This window comes from Symphalangus syndactylus, chromosome 10 (genome assembly GCF_028878055.3).
Source record: "Symphalangus syndactylus isolate Jambi chromosome 10, NHGRI_mSymSyn1-v2.1_pri, whole genome shotgun sequence".
Lineage (NCBI taxonomy): Eukaryota > Metazoa > Chordata > Mammalia > Primates > Hylobatidae > Symphalangus > Symphalangus syndactylus.
Window position 1 is genome coordinate 128614391 of NC_072432.2, and position 22947 is coordinate 128637337.

Sequence of the window (22947 nt, forward strand, 5' to 3'; positions counted from 1 at the left end):
TCCATGGCAGTGTTACAGAAAAGGGCTCCTGATCCAGACCCCAAGAGAGGGTTCTTGGATCTTGCTCAAGAAAGAATTCAGGGAAAGTCTGCAGTGCAAAGTAAAAGCAAGTTTATTAAGAAAGTAAAGTGCTGAAAGTACAGCTACTCCACAGACAGAATAGGATGTTCCTGAAAGTAAGAGGAGGAACACATCCGCTCTAGGTACAAAGCTTGTATATGTGGGGAGATGTGCTCTGCTACAAGGGTTTGTGATAAAGGATTAATTTTCTTAATTACTATATTTTGCAAGAATCGATATTATCTTTAAAGCAAAATTAGGAATGCCTTTGTTCTCCAGATATCAGGATATCTGGAGACTCCCAAGTCTGGGTTTGTTTAGTAAACATTATTAATTTGTTCCCCTAACCATCAACATCTAGAGACTAGGAATGTGTAACTTTGTGGGAACACAGCCCTGCAAGTTCCAGCCTCATTTTCCTAGCCCTCACTCACAATGGAGTTGCTCTGGTTCGAACACCTCTGATAGTAGCACTGTGGGTGATACAAGTGGTACAATGTATGTCCTGACCTCAGGCCATAAGCTACTAGCAGGAGATGATTTCAGTGACTGCAGGAATGGAAAGTCATTGATTGAAGCAACAGGATTGGAAATCATGACCGTGTTGCCCACCATGTTGTGAGTATGACACGGGAGTGAGTCATTCATGGGATGCGTTTTCTAAACAACCCTTCCATGTCCACTTCCGCCTCTTAACTTTCTCTTCTTGCTGTTGTCAGACAACACTATCAACTTAATTTGCTTTCCTTTACCAGACATCTCTGAGCTGATTAATTCTAATCTCTTGTGTGGAAGAAACTGGAGAGCTTGGGTGTATTCTTTGTTTCTGTACTTAAGACTGAACTCGTGGTGCTTCTGAGGAATACGTGGAGTGCTTATTATCCTGGGAGAACAAAAGACTATTAGGCATAGCGCACATGCACATTCAAAGGATAACTATTTTATTTTTGGTCAAGATACATTTTTATCTTGTTGCTAGGATGAAGTGATAAAAGACATTTAGCCCTAATTAATTATCTGCCAGTAAAGTGAAACATTGTTCTGCCTTTTCATTTCTGTATTGAATTTACTACTTCCAGTACGATGTTGGCCTAAAGACATCTAAGCTCTCTCAAGATATGCAGGTACAGTTGCATGACATTTCTTCCCTATCTGTCAGTTTTGAAACTTCAAATGTGTGTGAGATACATGTGTCCTTAAAAGAGTCCCCAGAGCTGTGGTCTAGAAGGAAGGCTGTATATTTAATAAGGACACAGCTTTCAAGTCGTAGGTAGAATGGCACCCAGCCTCCTGTGTGATCTCATAGCAGCTTGTGCTTCTGGTGTCATGGCTGTTGTCACATTGAGCATTGTTGGAGCATGTTAAAATGTCTCCCCCTCCAGGGCTGGGCACGGTGGCTCACGCCTGTAATCCCAGCACTTTGGGAGGCCGAGGCGGGTGGATCACCTGAGGTCAGAAGTTCAAGACCAGCCTGGTCAACAAGGTGAAACCCCGTCTCTACCAAATATACAAAAAGTAGCCGGGTGTGGTGGTGGGCACCTATAATCCCTCGTGAGGCTGAGGCAGGAGAATCGCTTGAACCCGGGAGGTGGAGGTTGCAATGAGCCGAGATCGTGCTACTGCACTCCAGCCTGGGTGACAAGAGTGAAACTTCGTCTCAAACAAACAAACAAAAGTCTCCCCCTCCAACCCAGAAGCTCCTTGAGTGTAGGGATCTTGATGTTTTGCTTGTCAATGTATCCTCAGCACCTAACACAGTGACAGACACATACAGGGTGCTCAATAATTGTCCTTCCAGCAAAACGTGTCATAAACCTTATGACATCTTTGATCTATTGCTTATGGTAGGGGACCTGTGGCAAAATAATAATACTAAAAACTAGAAATAATAGTAACATGATGTTAAGATAAAAAACCAAAATGCCTGTGATGGTATTAATAAAAATAAAGGGCCATGCAAATACTATATAACTAATAATGATGATAACAATGTGTTATTCAAAATATGAGGGAGTATCTCATTGTTGAAGTGTAGTTTTCGATGCTCTGATCCTGAAGCAGTAAGAGACAAGTGGAAAACATTCCCTTATGTAAGTGGAATACTCACTTTTTCCGCTGAAAGGGCTTTTGTCTGCTCAGGAGACATCAGAGTAAGAGAGGATACCTCAGCCAAATCCAGGCATCAGAGGGGCTGAGAAACCTTGGGAGTTCATGGTTCTTTCAAGAAAACTCTTGAATATAAGAGAATATTGCTTTTCAGGCTGGGCGCAGTGGCTCAGGCCTGTAATCCAAGCACTTTGGGAGGCCGAGGTGGGCAGGTCACTTGAGGCCTGGAGTTCCAGACCAGCCTGGCCAACGAGGCAAAACCTCATCTCTACTAAAAACACAAAAATTAGGTGGGCGTGATGGCGCATTCCTGTAATCCCAGCTACTCGGGAGGCTGAGGCACAAGTATTGCTTGAACTGAAAAGTGGAGGTTGCAGTGAGCCAAGATCGCAGCACTGTACTCCAGCTTGGGCAACAGAACAAGACTCTGTCTCCAGGGAAAAAAAAAAAAAAAAAAAATCTATTGCCTTTCAAGAGAATTTGATTGCTTTGTTTCTCTCCCAGAGAACTGAGCAAGGCCCAGCATTACTCATGAAGTTGTATTGGAATAATTCTTTGGGACTTTGTCTACAAAAAATGGAATACTCATTTTCCCAGCCCCAACCATGAAGCGCTACAATGTGAACAATGAGGTACAAAGAAAGTGAAACATTGAACTGAAAAAGTCCCGGAAAACAGGCACCAAGACTGGGATGAGAAAACCATTCTACTAAAACCTAGTTAGCTGGTCATTTACGGCTTCTGTATGGTTGGGGAGATGAGAACCATCTTAGAGGGGAGGGATTCTCACTTCCTTCTTGAATCTATTGGTTCCGGTTGGTAAGCCGAGCATCCTACTACTTCCAAATAATTGAAGCAGTAAGGCTGAGTGGGGAGGCAAGCATTTGAGAACTGTGTCAAATTCCTCCCGAAGTGCCCATCACCAGGTGTGTTTGAGAACTGGCTGGAAACAGTAACCACAGCAGGATGCTGCTGACGGCTTTGTCAGTGCGATAATGAGCGGTGGATAAAAAGCTCAGGGCCAGGTGTTGGTAGGCACTGGGCTGGGGTTGGCATGGTACTGAATGTTAAATACTATTCCAGAATTCTCTATTTTGTCCAGAACAAGTTAGGATCTTAGACTATGACCGTCACCCTTTTATTAAAAGTTGACCAGAAATAAAGCGTTTTATTTATTTTTCCTTCTCCATTTCTTCCCTCCTCTTACGTTTCTCTTCCTTGCACAGTGAAGCATATACCTTCAATTAGTCTGGAAATCCTCTAACTTTTAGTCTCCCAACAGGATTAGACCTGCTAAGAGTAACTAGTGTTTTCTATCTGATAAATACAGGGATTATAGCAATAACTGCTGTCAGCATTTTTCTCATTTAAACAAATAAAGCTGACAAATGATGAAGTTCTGTGCTGCTCCGTTATGTTTAGTACATGCAGAGCAATTATTCATCTGCTGCCAACATTATCTACAACTAAACCACCCAACGGCCTAGAAAGCTTATTAGCATATCAGTACCATAGTCATATTTGTATATTCTCTAAGACTCTACTCCATAACAAAGGCTGATGGTTATAATTTGCACAATAATTTAAAGGGTTGGACTTTTCTATGCTTATTAGAGTTATGCCAGTTATCAGGTACAATTCTACTTTTATTTATGACGTGCCATTTTTTATTTGCCTGGAACTTCTGGTCCCCTATAGCATTTTCTATGAACAAGTTAGCTGCTATCTCTGGAGATATTGAAGTAGATAGCTGTTTCTGCAGGAACACTGTTAGATGAAATTCAGTGCAGGAAGAGATAGGGAAGAGCAATTTTCTTAAAGCCGCATTCCTTGGATATTTCTCATTTGTGAATGTATCATGTATATGTATGCATATATGTGTATACACTCATGTACTATTACATATGTGTGTATGGGTATGTATGTATACTGCCTATGTAAATGTGTATTTGTATGTATATCATTTGATCAGTGAGGATTTGAGAATGTATTTAAAAAATTATCCTATTCAACAGTTACTTCTTGTTATGGTGGAGGAAAATATCATACAAAGAATTCATGATTTGCTAAGGCTTCTTTTAGAGGGGATGGTTTGATAAAACTGAAGACCTCATGTTAGAAGAAGGCCTAATCTAGAGAGATAATATACCTTCTGTGGGATGGTAATGTCACCTGTGGCCTTTTAAAGAAGCCTGCCACTCTGATGCCACGGGTTGGGAAAATACTGTGTTTGGGAGCAGTTGTTTTATATGCACTTTGCTCTGCTGATCACATGGGGAGCCTCTGCTGGTAACTGAGCCATCCTAATGTTGAAATCTTGACTTCAGCATTTTCCTCCCAACTGTGGTTAGCCTGAATGAGGGGTTGCAAAACCTCCTGACAAGAATGGGGTAAGACGAGATATAATCTTCATAGTGGGGTGCCCTGGTCCCTTGTTTATGCTTTCCAAAGCACAATATGCAGCTCTTTGTCTATGTGACCACATTTTCTAGTTGGGGCCTTGCTGACCCTGTAGGGACTGCTCTGCCCAGGGCTGGCTAATTTTTAGAGAGATCAAACAACTTGCCTGTGAGTTTGCCTTTCATATGCAAACCAAGCGATTCAGAGGCCACACCCCTAACCACCATTTCTATGGAGCTCTTACACTCCAGATCACGGTTCCCCTGCCCTAACCCCAGGACTAGGTACCAGACAACTTGGGTACCAACAACGCCACAGAGCCCACTGACATTATGCAAGCTAGCCAATCCCAGCATATTGTTTCTTCCCATGCAAACCACAATGGAATGGCCCTTGGCCACATGTTCCCCTACCACTTCTGCCTCCTGAAAGACCCCCATGCTTCCCCATGTGGCTCTTCGTGGCTTGCTGTGTCTCCTGTCTCTCAGGACCTGTGAGTGTCAACTTCTTCCTTCATAAAAGTCACTTCCATGTCTAAATCTCTTAAAATACTTTATTGAAAAAAAATTCCTGGGTATTCTTAAAATACCATGGTGCCAAGATTAAATCATAGCAAGTTTTGTGTTTTGGATTTGGACATTCACTACTTTATAAACATGATAACCCTGAACCATTTTGAGATGGTGCTTGTCTTCATTTCCAAGCTGAAAAAAATCAATAGCTTAGATATTCTTATAAGATGAGGAAAGTGAAAAAAAAGTGCTTCCCATTAGCTTGAACCTATTCCTTTTATTTAATTGATACATAATTTACATATTTTGGGGCACATGTGATATTTTGATACATTCATAAAATGGCTAATAATCAAATCAGGATAATAGGAACATCCATCACGTCAAACACTTATGTGTAAATTCCTCTTTTCTAGCTATTTTGAAATATGCAATAGATTATCGTTAACTATATTCACTCTACTGAACTGTCAAACTCTGGATTTTAGTCCTTCTACTTAACTGTATTTTATTACCCATTCTTCAACCTGTCTTCTCTCCTCATCCCCCTTCTTGGCCTCTAGTAACCACCAGTCTACTCTCTATTTTCATGAGATCTACTTTTTCAGTTCCCACATATGAGTAAGAATGTGTGATATTTGTCTCTGTACTTGGCTTATTGCACTTAACATATGACCTCCAGTTTCATTCATGTTGCTGTTACAAATGACAAGATTTTATTCCTTTATATGGTTGAATAATATTTCATGGTGTATACATATATATATACACACCACATTTTCTTCATCAGTTCCTTTACTGATGGATACTTAGGTTGATTCATGGGGTTGCAGATATCTCTTTGATATATTGATTTCCTTTTTAGGAGGATATATGTGCCTAGTAGTGGGACTGTTGAATCATATGGAAGATATATTTTTAGTTTTTCAAGAAACCTTTATACTGTCTTCTATAATGACTGTATTAATTTATATCCCCAAAAATGGTGTATGAGGGTTTCTGTCTCCATATTCTCTCTAGCACCTACCTTTTTTTGTCTTTTTGACACAAAACATTTTAACTGGGGTGAGATGTGGTTTTGATTTGCATTTCCCTGATGATTAGTGATGTTTGGCTATTTTAAAATATATTTTTTGGCCTTTTGATAAATGTCTTCCCAGGTCTTGATCTTTTGCCCATTTTTAAATCTTTTGTTCTGTTTTTTGCTATTGAGTGGTTTGAACTCCTCATATATTCTGGTTATTAATCCCTTGTCAGATAGATAGTTTGCAAATATTTTCTCATTTTCTGTGGGTTGTCTTTTAGTTGTTTATTTCCTTTGCAGTTCAGAAGCTTTTTAGCTTGACGTAATCCTATTTGTCTATTTTTACATTGGTTACCAGTGTTTTTAAGGACTTATTAAATAAATTTTTGCCTCAACCAGTGTCCTGGAGAGTTTCTTCAATGTTGTCTTTGAGTGATTTCATAGTTTCCTATCTTAGATTTGTTTTTATTTTGATCTGACTTTTGTATATCGTGAGAGATAAGGGTCTAATTTCATTTTTCTATATATGGATATCCAGTTTTCCCAGAACCATTTATTGAAGATACTATCCTTTCCTCAGAGTTCTTGGTGCCATTCAGAGTTTTTTATGGGTCCATACAAATTTTAGGATTGCTTTTTCTATGTTTGAGAAAGATGTCATTGGTATTTTAATAGGGAGTGTCTTGAATCTGTACATTGCTTTGTGTAGTATTGACATTTTAATAACATTAATTCTTGCAATCCATGAACATGGAATATCTTTACTTTTGTGTATGTCCTCTTCAATTTCTTTCACCAGAGTTTTATCATTTTCTTTGTAGAGATCTTCCATGTCTTTGGTTAAGTTCATTCCCAGGTATTTTTTGTGGGGGGTTGTGGGGTGGGGAGAGCTATTATAAATGAGATTGCTTTCTTGATTTCTTTTTCAGATTATTCACCACTAACATATTTAATTGCTACTGATACTTGTACATTGATTTCGTATTCTGCAACTATACAGAATTCGGTTGTCAGTTCCAATGTTTCTTGGTGGACTCTTTACATTTTTCTAAATATAAGATCAAGTCATCTACAAACAAGGCTAATTTGACTTTTTCCTCTCCAAATGGATGCCTTTTATTTGTTTCTCTTGCCTGATTGCCCTGGCTAGGACTTCCAGTACTATGTTGAATGAAAATATAAAAGTGGACATCCTTGTTGTGTTTCAGATTAAGGGGAAAGGCTTTCAGTGTTTCTCTGTTCAGTAGGTTGTTAGCTGTAGGTTTGTCATATATGGCCTTTATTGTTTGAAGTATGTTCTTTCTATGTATAATTTTTTGAGGTTTTTATTATGAAGGGATGTTGAAATTTGTCAAATGCTTTTTCAGCATCTATTTAAATGATCTTTTTTTCTTATTTTTGGTTCTGTTAATATGATGTGTCATGTTTATTGATTTGCATATGTTGAAGTGTCCTCACCTCTCTGAGATCAATCCTCCTTGATTATGGTGAATGATCCCTTAATGTGTCATTGAATTTGGCTTGCTAGTATTTCACTGAGGATCTGTGTTCATCACGTATATTGACATGTAGTTTTGTTGTTGTTGTGTCTTTGTCTGGTTTTGGTATCAGGGTAATGCTACCCTCAAGGAACGAGTTTGGAAGTATTCTCTCCTCTTCAATTTTCTTTTTGAATTTTTTGACACTTGTTTTGTGGACTACCCTATGGTCCATTCTGGAGAATATGTTATGTGCTGAAGAGATGAATGCGTCTCCTTGTAGCAGCTGGGTAAAATGCTTAAACACATTTCTTACCTTAAAGGTTATTGAATGCTTCTTTGGTGAGACTCCACTTCTCAAAGTGTGGGTGTATTCTGCTTTAATAGGTCTCCCTGTTCTGCAATATAGAAGCTCTGGAATATTAAAGTCACTTTACCTCCTCCTACCTTTACGCATTGATGGATGTTCTCTCTCCCGCCTTTTACTCTTTAAAGGAGCTCATCGACCATTTGCCCAGAGAAGAAAACATAAAGCAAGCCCTGTTCTCCAGAGCCTAGTGCCTCCATTTTACCTGCTCAACTTTACTTTCTAATATGCATGTTCCACTCCAGCTTGCTTTCTGTCCTAACAAACAAAAAAATTAATGACATTAGAGGTACGAGTGGTTTTTGGTTACACGGATGAATTGTATAGTGGTGAAGTCTGGGCTTTTAATGTACCTGTCACCTACATAGTGTACATTGTACCCCATAGGTAGTTTTATATCCCTCATCCTGTCCAATCCTCCCCACTTCTGAGAATCCAGTGTCCATTATACCATCCTGTATGCCCCTGCATACCCATGGCTTGGCTCCCAATTATATGTGAAAACGCAGTATTTGGTTTCCCATTCCTGAGCTACTTCATTTATGAAAATGGTCTCCAGTTCCATCCAAGTTACTGCAAAATACATGATTTCATTCTTTTTTTATGGCTGAGTGGTGCTCCATGATATAATACATTTTCTTTGTCCATTTATTGGTTGACAGGCCCTTAGCTTGATTCCCTATCTTTGCAGTTATGAATTGTGGTGCAATAAACATACAAATTCAGGTATCTTCTTGATATAATGACTTTGTTTTCTTTGGGTAGATACCCAGTAGTGGGATTACTGGATCAAGTGGTAGATCTACTTTTAGTCTTTTGAGAAATCTCCATACTGCTTTCAACAGAGGTTTTACTGATTTACGCTTACAATCGTGTGTAAGTATTCCCTCTTCACCACATCCATGCCAACATCTATTATTTTTTGACTTTTTAATAATGGTCATTTTGATTGGGGTAAGGTAGTAGCTTATGGTGGTTTTAATTTGCATTTCCTTATAATTAGTAATGTTGAGCATTTTTTTCTATCTTTGTTGGATACTTATGTATCTTCTTTTGAAAAAAATCTGTGTTGTCTGTCTACTTTTTAGTGGGATTATTTGTCTTTTCTTGCTGACTTGCTTGAGTCCCTTGTAGATTCTGGATATTATTTCTTTGTGAGATGTATAGTTTGCAAATATTTTCTCCTATTCTGTAGGTTGGCTATTTACTCTGTTATGTCTTTTGTTGTGGAAAAGCTTTTCAGTTTAAGTCTCATTTATTTTTGTTTTTATTGCATTTGCTTTTGGTTCTTAGTCATAAATTCTTTGCTTAGGCCAATGTCTAGAATAATTTTTCTAGGTTTTCTTCTAAAATTTTTACAGCTTATGGTCCTACATTCAAGTCTTTAATCCAATTTGAGTTAATTATTGTACATGGTGAGAGGGATCTGGTTTCATTCTTCTGCATTTGGTGATCCAGTTTACCCAGCACCATTTATTGAATTAGGGTGTCCTTTCCCCAGTATATGTTTTTATCTGCTTCTAAGAAACTTTTTAGAAACCTTCCTTTATTTCCACTTTCTGTGACATTCTTCCCTCTTGCCTTTGCCTGCCAACTCTGCCTTCTCCTAGCCTTTGTCCGCCCATTCATATTTCTTCTTTTATTAAAGTGTAAAGAAAGAAAAAACAAAGCAGCAGGAACAACATCATCATCACCTGTAAGGCTTCTTTTCTCTTATTTGATTTAGGAGTCGGCTTTCTGGACTCATAGTCTCTGACAGGGAAAACACAGTGCTTTGTACTTTCACAAACAGGGGAAACGTGAGTTACCAACTGTCATCAAGATGATTTTCTGTTATGTGGGTTCCTCCTACAAATTTAGAAAGTATACCTCAAACTGCACATGGTGACTTATGTGGCCATGACCATCTCTCATCACACACTATAAATAACACGTTATTGATTGGGTAGAAGGGAATGTTTCCCCAGCCTGACTAATCCTACACCTCCATTTTTGTTTTTTAAATCCTGAAACTAAGATATAATCATGATCCACCTCCTCCATCGAGAGTTCTGGACTCATTTTCATTATAGTGATGCTTCTATCCCCTGAATTTCTTTTGGACTTAAAGGAAAAAGCATAGTTAGGTACTTAATTTAAAAAAAAAATAGTTCCATGTATTAATCTTATTGCCACAATTAAGTGTAAGTACTAAAAGAAACAGAATTGAATTGTTAAGAGGCACATGAACATATAGTGCTGGTTTTGGTGTGAGACCACCAGGCCCACACACTGGACCCTTCATTTACAAACTCTGTGACTGTGGACAAATGACGTAGCCTCTCTGAGTCCTAGTTCTTTCCTCTGCAAAGTAGGGACACAATAACATGCACTGCCACAAAGTACTGTGGAAAGGTAAAGAGCGCATAGGTTCAAGGCTTATCATGACATGCGGCAGTTAGGTGGAGTTCAATAAGCATCGCCTCTTTTTCTCCCAACCTGCCTATCCTAGAGCAAGGCACAACCTCAGAGAATGTGTGCTGGATGGAGAGGTCGTGCTGGCTGTGAAGGCTGCTTCCCTGTTTGTGATGAGTTAACTGGTGAGGCAAGTGAGGTGCCCCTTCCATCCTTGGTACAGAACGACTGTTCATCCCAAAGAAAGGTTGATAGTCCTTGGTCAAAGGTGGAGAAGAAGCTCACTCTCTCCAGTTAGAAGCACCAGACAATTTGTTTAATTTTAGAAGGAGGAAGTAAAGCAACAAAAAAAAACCATTAAAAGGTTATAGTCTTAATAGCTGCATCTCAGTTCACTGCTGTGCCCTTAACCACTCTTTCTATAAAAACCTCCCTTTCTTTACCTCCTCATACCATTGCTGTGGGGACCTCCCCGGGTTCTCTTCTCAGGGCTTTAAGACTAACTTGGTTTATGTGTACTGCTATGATATATCAATGAAAAAATACAGAAAAGCAAAAAATATTTTAAGTGATGGATATCCCAGTTACTCTGATTTGATCAGTACATATTGTATACATGTATCAAAATATCACATGTGGCTGGGCACAGTGGCTCATACCTATAATCCCAGCATATGGGGACGCCAATATGGAAGGATTACTTGAGGCCAGAAATTCCAGACCAGCCTGTTCAACATAGTGAGATCCCCATCGCTTAAAAAAAAAAAAAAATACTTATTTCAACTTGTCTCCTCTTTGCGCTCATTCCTTCTTTTGGTCCCATTGGCTTTGTTGTCCTGAGCCTTTGAATGCTGATGCCTTGGTCCTTCCTCAGATTTTCAGCCTGGTCACCCCATCTGCAAATGTTCACTGACTCCTCTTTCTTCTAAGCCAGACTGTTACAATGACCCACCCCAGCTGCCAAACCCAGATGTAGGGGCGCTTAGAACAACTTGGAACTGTGTCCCTGGCATTGATTTGTGGGGGCCTCTTTGGCTCGGAGAATCCTAGCAATTAACATTGTGTAAAATCTATGAGGAATGTAGTACCAAAGAAAGACAAACAGCACTAAGTCAAGGTACTGTGAGAACTATTCTATTGCCTGGGAGCCGCAATTGGTTGATAATACTTTACACGTGTGCTTTCCAGCCTACTCAGCTGTTGAAATTTAATTAGCAGTAATATATTATTGTCAAAGTAATTAAAACCTTGCCTTGATTAAAAACAGGATTGTTTAATTAAAAAGAAAAGGTTTGGCTAACCTTAACTTTCTGTTTGAGAAATATAACAGCCTCAGCTGATTTGTCTCTTATCTCTCCCGCCATCAGGTTTGAAGGTCCGCGAAGTGTTCATCAACGTTACCAGGCAACAGGTGGAGGACTTCCACGGGCCCGAGGACTATTGGTGCCAGTGTGTGGCGTGGAGCCACCTGGGTACCTCCAAGAGCAGGAAGGCCTCTGTGCGCATCGCCTGTAAGTACATTCTGGGTGACCTTGTCTTGTAGGACCACAAATGAGAGTTAAATAGAGCTGAAGAGAGGCTTTACAGATGTCAGATGCTTCTACAGAATGTAAATGAGAGGACTTAAATTTACTCTTCTAAAATGGTATTTTAAAATGTTTGATAATTTCTGGCCAGGCGTGGCACAGTGGCTCACACCTGTAATCCCAGCACTTTGGGAGGCCAAGGTGGGAGGATCACTTGAGATTAGGAGTTGGAGACAAGCCTGGCCAACATGGCAAAACCCCGTCTCTACTAATAATACAAAAATTAGGCAGGCGTGGTGGTGTGCGTCTGTCGTCCCAGCTACTTGAGAGGCTGAGGCAGGAGAATCGCTTGAACCCAGGAGGTGGAGGTTGCAGGGAACTGAGATCGTGCCACTGCACTCCCACCTGGGTGACAGAATGACAGAGACTCCATCTCAAAAAATAAATAAGTTTGATAATTTCCTCCAGAGTACATTCAGCAAATCAGTTTGGCTAGGAGATTCTGCCTAGATGGTCAGAGTGCAGGTGTCTCAACAATGCCAGGGAAAACCTGTTCCTGAGAGAATGAAATTCACGCAAATGGGTTCTGCTGTTCACCATCAATGACAAAGTTCAAGGGGCACTTATGGGAAAAGTTGAGCAATGACTGTTTACTTTCCAGCAAATCTGCAAAAATACTACATTAAAGACATTAAGGGATTTTTATAACCTACTGTTCAATCTCTTCTCTCTGAATCTTAAAACATGGAAATGGGTTTTAAAACTGCCTTAGTTTGACCCAAGTAGGACTAAAAAAAAAATACACACTTGGAAAAAAGTGTGAAAGAAAGAAAATTGCTTTTCAGAAGGGTCCAAGATTTCTTTATCATATTTCAGCATCAGTGTTTTTATAATTTTAAAAAAGTTTCATAAATACACAAACTTTTTTTTCTCCTCCTTGAAAATGTCTTCAGCCCTCCCACTTCCATTATTCCACCTCCGTGGATCCCCATAAAACCTCTTTTGTGTGCCTGGGACTGTAAAATCACCTCCAGAAAGAAATTGGGAGATAGGGGAAGAAATGGTTATTGTTGTTTTATTCAAATACCACCTTTTGAGAGTGTCATGAAGAATACAGGATGAGGGAGATTTATTTGAGGACTCAAGTAATTCTTTTTTTTTTTTTTGAGACAGAGTCTGGCTCTGTCCCCCAGGCTGGAGTACAGTGGCACCATCTCGGCTCACTGCAAGCTCCGCCTCCCGGGTTCACGCCATTCTGCTGCCTCAGCCTCCCGAGTAGCTGGGACTACAGGTGCCCGCCACCACACCCTGTTAATTTTTTTGTATTTTTAGTAGAGACGGTTTCACTATATGTTGGCCAGGATGGTCTCGAACTCCTGACCTCGTGATCCGCCCACCTCGGCCTCCCAAAGTGCTAGGATTACAGGCTTGAGCCACCGCGCCCAGCCGGACTCAAGTAATTCTTCATAGCAGATGTTAATGGTTTAGGGATTAAGAATAGGAGTGAACTGCTATTTGCAGAGACATTTATGTTTCCTGGGGAATGAAATCTTCCTCTTAAAATATACATGTCACCTTCATTCTACTGGCGATCTGGGGAGGCCTTCTCCTGGGTATTGCCTGAGTTCTGATAGGCCAGGGAGAAGAGGTCACCTCACAAGCCAGGCTCTTGATGTGAGAGCCAAGGGAAATATTTTCCTATAGTTTTTAGTTAATTAATTTTAGCCAACAATTATTTTATGACTTTAAAGTAGCAGGCCAGCTGAGAGAGAGAATATGTTTGCATTTAATCTCCTCTTAAGTTAATGTCTGTACTCCCAGCGTGGTCTCAATCAGGCCAGCCAGGGCATCTGACTTGAGTCAAGATAAAATAGGTAATTTCAAGGCTCTATCTGCAAAACAGCAGAAAGGATTTCAATATAGGGCCCCTCAGTTTTTTTCTGCTCGCCCTCACTTTTTCCTTTCCTGTTCTTCACTTCTCTGAGGCCCACATGACCTATACTCCAAACTACTGTAAATAGCTTCTCCCTGATCTCTGCACATGCCCGTCCTTCCCATCTCCATCCTTCTTGCTCACTAAATTCTTCATTGGGACTTGCCTGCTGGAAACTTCCAGGGGTTTTGTCCAGGGAAAAACCTTGGTTTTGCTTACAAATGTTGCAAAGAATGGCTCAAATACACCTTTGTTAGTTTCCCGTTGCCATTCGTGGTGTACAGTATTCTCTGTCCTTCTAAACACTTTGCTTTTTTGCGTGTCACCCTCGCATGTCTGACGTGTGCCTTCACTCCTGCAGTTTCTACTTTCACACATGCATCGCATGGGGAGGAACCCAGACTCCAGAGTCCTATTGGTTTCCAACTTCAGTTCTACTACTTGGTTTTGTGATGGTAGAAAATTTATTTCATCTCTGTGTCTTAATGTTTTCGTTGATAAAAGGGTGCCTAGTTCATAGAATTATTTTAATAGTTAAACTATATCTAAAACTGTGCCTTGCACATATGAGCATTTATCAATCATCAGCTATTATTTTATGATATATTTGATTCTCTACCACCATCTTTCATTTGCAGGTGTGTTAATCCTTATTGAAACAAATTGAATTAAAATTTTAGTAACCTAGTAATTTTTCTATAGATTATTGATTCTATAAAAATTTATTCTGGGTCAGCCCTAGGTCCCCAACTCTCCCAGACATGACAGAATAAACAATGTGAAAAATAGAAAACACTTACGCTGGGCTCAGTGGCTCACTCCTGTAATCCCAGCACTTTGGGAGGCCAAGGTGGGTGGATCACCTGAGGTCGGGAGTTCAAGACCAGCCTGACCAACATGGAGAAACCCGTCTCTACTAAAAAAAAAAAAAAAAAAAAGAAAAAAAGCCAGGCGTGGTGGCATATGCCTGTAATCCCAGCTACTCGGGAGGCTGAGGTAGGAGAGTTGCTTGAACCCAGGAGGCAGAGGTTGCAGTGCGCTGAGATCACGCCATTGCACTCCAGCCTGGGCAACAAGAGCAAAACTCCATCAAGAAAGAATGAAAGAGAGAGAGAGAAAGAACTTAAAATATATATAGAATATATATATATATATATATATATATATATATATATATATATGCATACATAGAGAGAGAGAGATGGGGTTTGCTATGTTGCCCAGGCTGCTTGAATTCCTGGCCTCAAGCAGTTTTTTCTCCTCAGCCTCCCAAAGTGCTGGGATTACAGGCATGAACCACTGAGCCTGGCCCCAGAGAACACTGTTCTATCACTTCCCACCTTTTTAGAATCATAAAATATTTTTGTAGTAATAAGCTCCCAAGTTGTTTTAGAGATTTAAAAACTATTTTGTCACTCTTCTATATCTGTATCAAAGATGTGATAAAGATGTGATTTCTAAATAAAAATATGTCTGAATATTATTAAAGCCTATATTATCCAATGTACTTAATATAATCTCTAATATTTGCAACACATATTTAGTTTCTTCTCATGTAGCAAGTGAGAGGTTTTTTAATTTATTTAAAATTATTTATGCAAGTCAAGGCATGATTTGTCATTAAATATTGCATTTGACTTGGGGACCAGTGTACATTAAAATGTAAATTGAAATTTAACTAGTGTAATGGCATCAAAAGTCAGGGGGGTGGGGGAATTGCCTTTAGGACCTTGCTTAGAATTCTTTTGATTTGCTTGCAGGGAAAAGAAAAAATCCACTTTAGAAAAAAATGTCTTTCATGTTATATGGGGATGAGAGAAATTTCTGGCTGCTATTTGTAAGCACTTTCCTGCAAGTGACACACTGTGTGTGAGGATCGTCTTTATTCCCAATACATGAAAAGCTAAATTGGATATAATTCACTATGTTTCTTCTTTTAAAGATTGGTTTTTGAAATACTAGAGACATCTTAATGTGCTAAATGAGGATTTTGATAGATGAATGTAGCTTATGAATCTGATGACAGTCATCTTGAGGGGGCTTTGCAAAATTAGTATCATTTTAATATTGTTCATTAAATTGTTGGAGTTCACCATCAGAGCTCCTTCTGTTTCCTGCATTTAACCAATTATCCAGCAAGAATTACCAATTTTAAAACTGCCATGGGCCAGGTGCAGTGGCTCACGCCTGTAATCCCAACACTTTGGGAGGCTGAGGCAGGCGGAATGCTCAAGCCTAGGAGTTTGAGACCAGCTTGGCCAACATGTCGAAACCCCATCTTTACAAAAAATTACAAAAATTAGGCAGGCACAGTGGCATGTGCCTGTGGTCCCAGCTACTTGGGAGGCTGAGGTGGGAGGATCGTTTGAGCCCAGGAGGTAGAAGTTGTAGTGAGCTGAGATCATGCCATTGCACGCCAGCCTGAGCGAGACTGTCAAAAAAAACAAAAACAAAAACAAAAAAAAAACCCCACACAAAACAAACAAAAAACTGAAAAAAACTGCATGGGCGTAACCTCTATGGCATCTGGGACAATTCAGCTGAGGGATCCATTGACACGCAGGGTCTTGACATGATCACCTTAGCCAATGTTTGCAAAAACACCAGGAAGCTCATTGGAATTATACCGCTTTGAGATCATTTGATTTTAAAGGGAAATAATATAAACAAAAAAATTTATATAATGCATGTATCACTGAAGTGGATTTCCGTGGGGTATTAAGTTAAATATTCAGAGTCCTAGCTTTCACCCCAGGCTTTCAGATTGAGACTGGAGAAAGGACCTAGAAAGGCATATTTGTATCAAGTTGGATCCAGGTGATTCTATGATCACCTTTGAGCTGTCTTGCCCAGAAGCAGTGTTTCTCAAATTTTAACGTGCAGGCAAATCAACCAGGATGCTATTAAAATGCTGGTGATTCAGTTAAAATGATTCAGTATGGCTGGTATGAAGCCTGAAATTTTATATTTCTTTTTTTTTTTCTTTTTTTTTTTTTTTTGTTTTTGAGACGGAGTCTCACTCTGTCGCCCAGGCTGGAGTGCAGTGGTGCAATTTGGGCTCACTGCAAGCTCTGCCTCCCGGGTTCACGCCATTCTCCTCCCTCAGCCTCCCACGTAGCTGGGACTACAGGCGCCCGCCACCAAGCCTGGCTAATTTTTTGTATTTTTAGTAGAGACGAGGTTTCACCATGTTAGCCAGGATGGTCTCGATCTCCTGACCTCGTGATCCGCCTGCATTAGCCTCCCAAAGTGCTGGGATTACAGGCATGAGCCACCACGCCCAGCGCAATTTTATATTTCTGATGAACTCCCTGGATACCTACAGATGCTTCCAGTGGGTCTGTGGACCATACTTTTAGTAACAAGACCCTAAAATATGTTTCTGAAGCGCTATTTAGAAAATGTTGATTTAACCATTCATCCAAATTCCTCATTTAACAGCTGGGAAAGTGATGTTTCAAAAGGCAAAAGGTTAGGTGAGCTGGATATGTTGGTGTGTGCCTGTAGTCATGGCTACTCAGGAGGCTGAGGCAGGAGGATCACTTGAACCCAGAAGTTTTGGGGCTGTTGGGTGCCATGATTGCGCCTGTGAATAGCCACTGCACTCCAGCCTGGGGCACTCAGCAAGAACCCATCTCTTAGGAAAGAAAAAGAAAAGAAAAAAAAGTTAGGTGACCAAAGGTCACCCAGCTGATACCAACATGGAACCAGGTCCTGAATCTTTCAAACTCTCACCCTGAGTGCTGTTGGCACTAAGGTATGTTGATCCTTTTCTGTTACATGGGAGTTTAAAAACCATAATAGAAAAAAGTTCATGTACATTTGAGTGTTTCCTTGAAGGAAGCTGTAATAGCTTTCCTTTCTAATTCTGTTTAAGAGTAAATTGTATTCCTTCTCATGGTCCAGTTTGTGTATGTGTGTGTGTGTGTACACATGCACACGCACACACACATTTTGTTTTAGGAGTCAAAGTGTCTGTTATCTTAAACTGTTGTTTTTTTCCTTAATAATTCCACACTGTGTCAGGAAGATGTTGGCTGCTGTCCAATTGCCTGGGGCTGGAAATTGCAGAGGCCTAGTTTCAAAAGTGATTTTATAAAGGTAAAAATAAATAAATAAAGCCAACCTACATTTACCCCACAACATTGGCAGAAGTCTATCTCTAGGGAACAACTCCCACGGGCCTCCTCTCATTTGTCTGGTTCAATAGAGCCAGAGATAGATGGGCACGCCATGGCATCTGTTACTTCTGCTGCTGGACGGTTGTCAAAACTAGGAATATTCAATTATTTGTAGTTGTTTATTTTCATGTGTGAACATTTGGCTGCCTAGCCCTTTATTTTCTTCCCTGTTTTTCTCCTTCTTGTTCATCTGCTTATAAAATGTTGGGCCTGTACCACTAACCCTTGGCCGGGCAAACTTTTCTTAACACTTGGGCCTTTTCTCCCATATGATTTTTGGGATTGGAGAAGAAAGGGAATGTTTGCCTGTTTTAGTCAAGCCTGTTATAGCAAGTTAGCCACTTGAAAGAAAACACAGCAGAAAACCACTATTTTGTTTGTTTGTTTTTTAATGTATAAAATGTGATACATCCTGAATATAATTTAAATATGCTGCTGATTTAAGACACCCCTAAAATATCTATGCAATTGTGCCAAGAAGGAGTAAAGAAATTAAAAGAGAATTTCATTCAAAAGCTTTGAAACTCCCATAGTCAAAGCAGTATTATTTTCATTTGCTTTATTTTTCATAAAAATTTTTTGAAAATGATGGAAGAGAGACATCAAATGAAACCTCAATTATGGATCTTGGCTTCATGGCTTTGATAAATAATTTCTTACTAAAAACTGTTAATGGCCCTCCGCTACCCACAAATTTGAATATGTAAATAAATACATCTAGGCACATCTTCCTGGCTTACAGATGCAGCCTTCCTGTACGTCGCCATTCTTATCTCCAATGATATCCCTACAAGTGTTCTTTGTCCACTTGAGTGGCATGACCTAGATGCTTAGAGTCTGGGATGTGGGACTCGCTTTTCCCCTCCTTGACTTGCTTATCTATTCTTTTCTCCTTGGAACATATTCTGTGGCCCATCTCACACTCCTATCTCTCCCTAAAGCCATGGGCCATCTTGCATGCTGTTTCCTTCACAAAACCTAGTTTAGCAAATCCCCTATCATTTGTTGATCTCAGCAGCCTCACATACCGACTAAGTCATTGAAAGGCATGCTCTGTGGCACCCCCAGCTTCAAAATTTCATAAATTCGAAGTGTCTGAGTTTTCAAAGCATCGATTTAGTACTTCTACCACACTACTTAAAATACCCCGAATGATAGTTATGTTGAAGGTATTTGTGGATTTATGTCCCTAGTTAGATCGTAAACTGCTTGAGGATTCAACCTGCATTACCCTCTTTTTCTTGACTCCTTAGCCTAGTACACAATCTTATATATTACCTTTATTTTATAAATGTGTTTGGCTTGAAAAACAACCCTACCAGTGTAGGATACGGCTCTAGGAAAAGACCTTTGTTAGCTGTAGGTCATGATTGCACCATGGATCTAACATGGCATCTGGCTTCTTAGTGAATTGATAGCTTGCATTGACAGATAAGGGCCATCTTTGTCCTTTCTTGTTTGTGCACTCCTAACAGTACTACAATGAAGCCATTCCAAAATGGGAACGGAAGTTAGGAAGCATGAGAATCACTAACTCTCTGTTGTTCAGTGTACAGCTCTGGAAGAACCTAAACTGCCAATAATACCTCCACTGCTCCCTTCCTATCTGTTCAGAATGTGGATGTATTCCCATGGCATGGAACATAATATTAAGACCGATGCTCAACACTTGGTATAAATCATACAAAAGCTTGAAACTCTCCTTCCTCTCCCATGGAAAAAAAAAGTGTCTGAAGCCAAGAGACAATATTATTCTACTCTGTAAATGCTCAGTCCTTTTCCACAGACTGAAATTAATATAGGTATACTATTGCAGGGTTTGAAAGTCTGGACCTCTAAATAAAGTTGTGCATCTAGCCAAGTAATAGCATCTAACCAGGTAAAAAAAAATGAGTGTTGAAATACAGCTCCTCTCACATTCTGGAGTGTGCATTCACTAGCCAAGATGCACACTCTAGAATATGATTTCATCCACCTGAAGGAAGAGGAGGCTAGTTTTCCCGGGCACATAGGTACTGTTTTCTCACCAGGCCTTATGCCTATGGGTGTCCAGTTTACACAAAGGTACCACATAGACTTTTTGCAGCAGTACTGTGTACATAATTTGCAGGACCCAGTGCAAAATGAAAATATGGAGCCCTTTGTTCAAACATTATTAAGAGTTTTCAGCAATCAACAGCAAGTGCATTAAATCAAGCATGGAACTCTGTGTAACTGCATGGGTCACACACCCATGAAGTTGGCTCTGAGTGGCAGTAATGGTGATGGTTCTAGAAATCATTTCAAATATGCATTCGTTACATGAAAAGCAAATAATAGGCCTAGAAAAGGTAGGCATGAATTCAAACTGTCTAATGTAGAATTGGGACAGGATTATTCTGTTTTGATAGAACGCCAGAGGTAGCATCACATGAGCTTAGTTTTAAGGTGGCATATTTGGGGTTGAGCTAAAACTAGAAATGCCCATTGATGAGACAGTCTTCTTATGGCCATAACTCCCTATAAACTGTACATAGATAGGCAAGGAATACATGTCTGGCAGTGATACTGGAGAAGGAATCCTGCATTCAATAAGTAGGTGAGGTATAGACTAACAGAGTTGTTTGTTTGTTTGTTTTGAGACAGAGTCTTGTTCTGTCACCCAGGCTGGAGTGCAGTGGCACAATCTCGGCTCACTGCAAGCTCCACCTCCTAGGTTCATGCCATTCTCCTGCCTCAGCCTCCCGAGTAGCTGGGACTACAGGTGCCCGCCACCACTCCCGGCTAATTTTTTTGTATTTTTAGTAGAGATGTGGTTTCACTGTGTTAGGATGGTCTCAATCTCCTGACCTCCTGATCCACCCACCTTGGCCTCCCAAAGTGCTGGGATTACAGGCGTGAGCCGCCGCGCCTGGTGACTAACAGAGTTTTAAAACGTTTGACATAATTTCAGACTTTCAGAAAAGTTGCACTATATACAAAGAATTCCCTTAAGCCGTTTACTGAGAATCTTCAAACGTTAACATTTTACTACGTTAGCATGATCTCTTTCTGTGTTTATCTATGTGTTTGTTTATATAGAGAAAATTAAATTTTTTTCAGAACTGTTTTAGATTAAGGTGCAGATATGATACCCGCTTGTTCATAAATACTTTATGGTGTATGTTTTAAAATCAAAGACATTTTCTGACATAACTAGTATCATTATCAATAATTTGACACAATAGTATTATCCATTGCTAGGGGCCTTATTATAGTTTATCAGTTGTGCAATAATGTCCTTTAAGAACAAATTCCTAGATCATGTGTTACATTCAGTTGTGAGGTCAGTTTAGCCTTCTTTAATCTGGATAGGTCCCTGATCTTCCTTTGTCTTTGATGACTTTGCATTTTTGGAGAGTGAAGATCCATTGTTCTATTTACTGCCCCTCAATTTGAACATGGGAAAAGGAAGCGGCACCCCTGAGGGGGCTCCCACTCGCCAAATCTGGGACAACTTGAGCATCAAAATAAATGATAGCAAAGACTATAGCTCATGAAATACGAATCTGTGAATCTACACTGATATTTTAAAAGATGAATGAATGAACATATAAGTAAATGACACAAGGAAGAGCTCTTTCTTATTGTAAAGACATCTGTAAAATATGAATTGATTCACACAAGCATCAGCATGGAGGCTAAAACTAATGGGTGAAAGTTTCAGGAAAACTAGATATTTATATAATCTGGATGTATCACTTCACAAGATACTTATTAATTATAAAGGGGTAACTAGATAATAGCATTGCAAAGGAAAATCCTGTAGTACACTACTTTGATCAACTAATCAATGTTAATGTCACCAAAAATGGGTCAAATCAATAGCATGTGTCTCCTGATGTGAGAGGCCCAGGAGACTATATCACTTCAATGATATCCTTAGAAAAATGTGACCTGGTGCAGTAGATCATGCCTGTAATCCTAGCACTTTGGAAGACCAAGGCGGACGGTTCACTTGAGGTCAGGAGTTGGAGACCAGCTTGGCCAACATGGTGAAACCTCATCTCTGTTAAACATACAAAAATTAGCCAGGTGTGGTGGTGCCTGCCTGTAATCCCAGCTACTCAGGAGGCTGAGAGAGGAGAATCGCTTGAACCCAGGAGGCTCAGGTTGCAGTGAGCAGAAATCGGGTCATTGCACTCCAGCCTGTGGGACAAGAGCGAAACTCTGTCTCAAAAAAAAAAAAAAGAAAAAAAATGTTTAATCTGTGTTTAACTGTAGAAAGGCATTACACAAACCTGTGTTGAGGAACTTTTTAAGTAATGGTTCATTTAACTGTGTTTCTCAAAATGCTGTCTACATGTGGGATACTGCTTGGTGCTCCGGGAATATAAGAAGCCACCAGATAGACATGGTGCATCTTTCTGAAGCATCAATTATATTCCCCTTTAGATCTGCGAAAATAAAACATGGATACAGTATGGAGTGAAATGTAAAAACTTGCATAAATTTTGAAGATTTAATGTGAAACTTCAAAGTTACTTTGTGCCTGCTACATCTTTTTAGTTTCCATCCATAGATGGCATGGGGTTAATCAATTTTTCTCCTTTTTTAGTAGAAGCATTTTAATAGACAGTGTGAGCAACACTGAACTGTAAGAGACTCTGGTTCTAGGAACAGAGAATGACTCGTATATAATTGATATAAGTTGTGCTACTTTTGCTTAATTAACACATGCACAGTGAAGAACACCAAGATGGGAACCACTAAGGCAGAAGCGTATTCCACCACATCTTACTGTGGATGGTGAAAAAGACAATTTCCCCAAATAGTATTCCTTCATACTATTTATTGCCAACCATTATTTTACCAAGAAGAATGTGCAGAAATGTAGCTGCCACCTTTGAAGGAAATCACAGCTTAATTCAGTTTGCCATTCTTATGGTGAAATTCACCTTAAAAGTTCCTGGAAGATGGCCATTTCCATAAAAACCTCAGTAAAAGT

At 39.8% G+C, this 22947-nt stretch overlaps 1 protein-coding gene across 11 annotated transcripts in view; it reads left to right on the forward strand.

The window, feature by feature from the left end:
• Positions 1-22947, forward strand: part of UNC5D (unc-5 netrin receptor D) — a 564646-nt gene that overhangs the window by 321260 nt on the left and 220439 nt on the right. For all 11 annotated transcript variants that reach the window (XM_055295940.2, XM_055295946.2, XM_055295942.2 and 8 more), the window contains one exon: positions 11709-11852. In XM_055295940.2, the coding sequence (XP_055151915.1) occupies positions 11709-11852 (144 nt within the window). The remainder of the gene's footprint in view (positions 1-11708; positions 11853-22947) is intronic.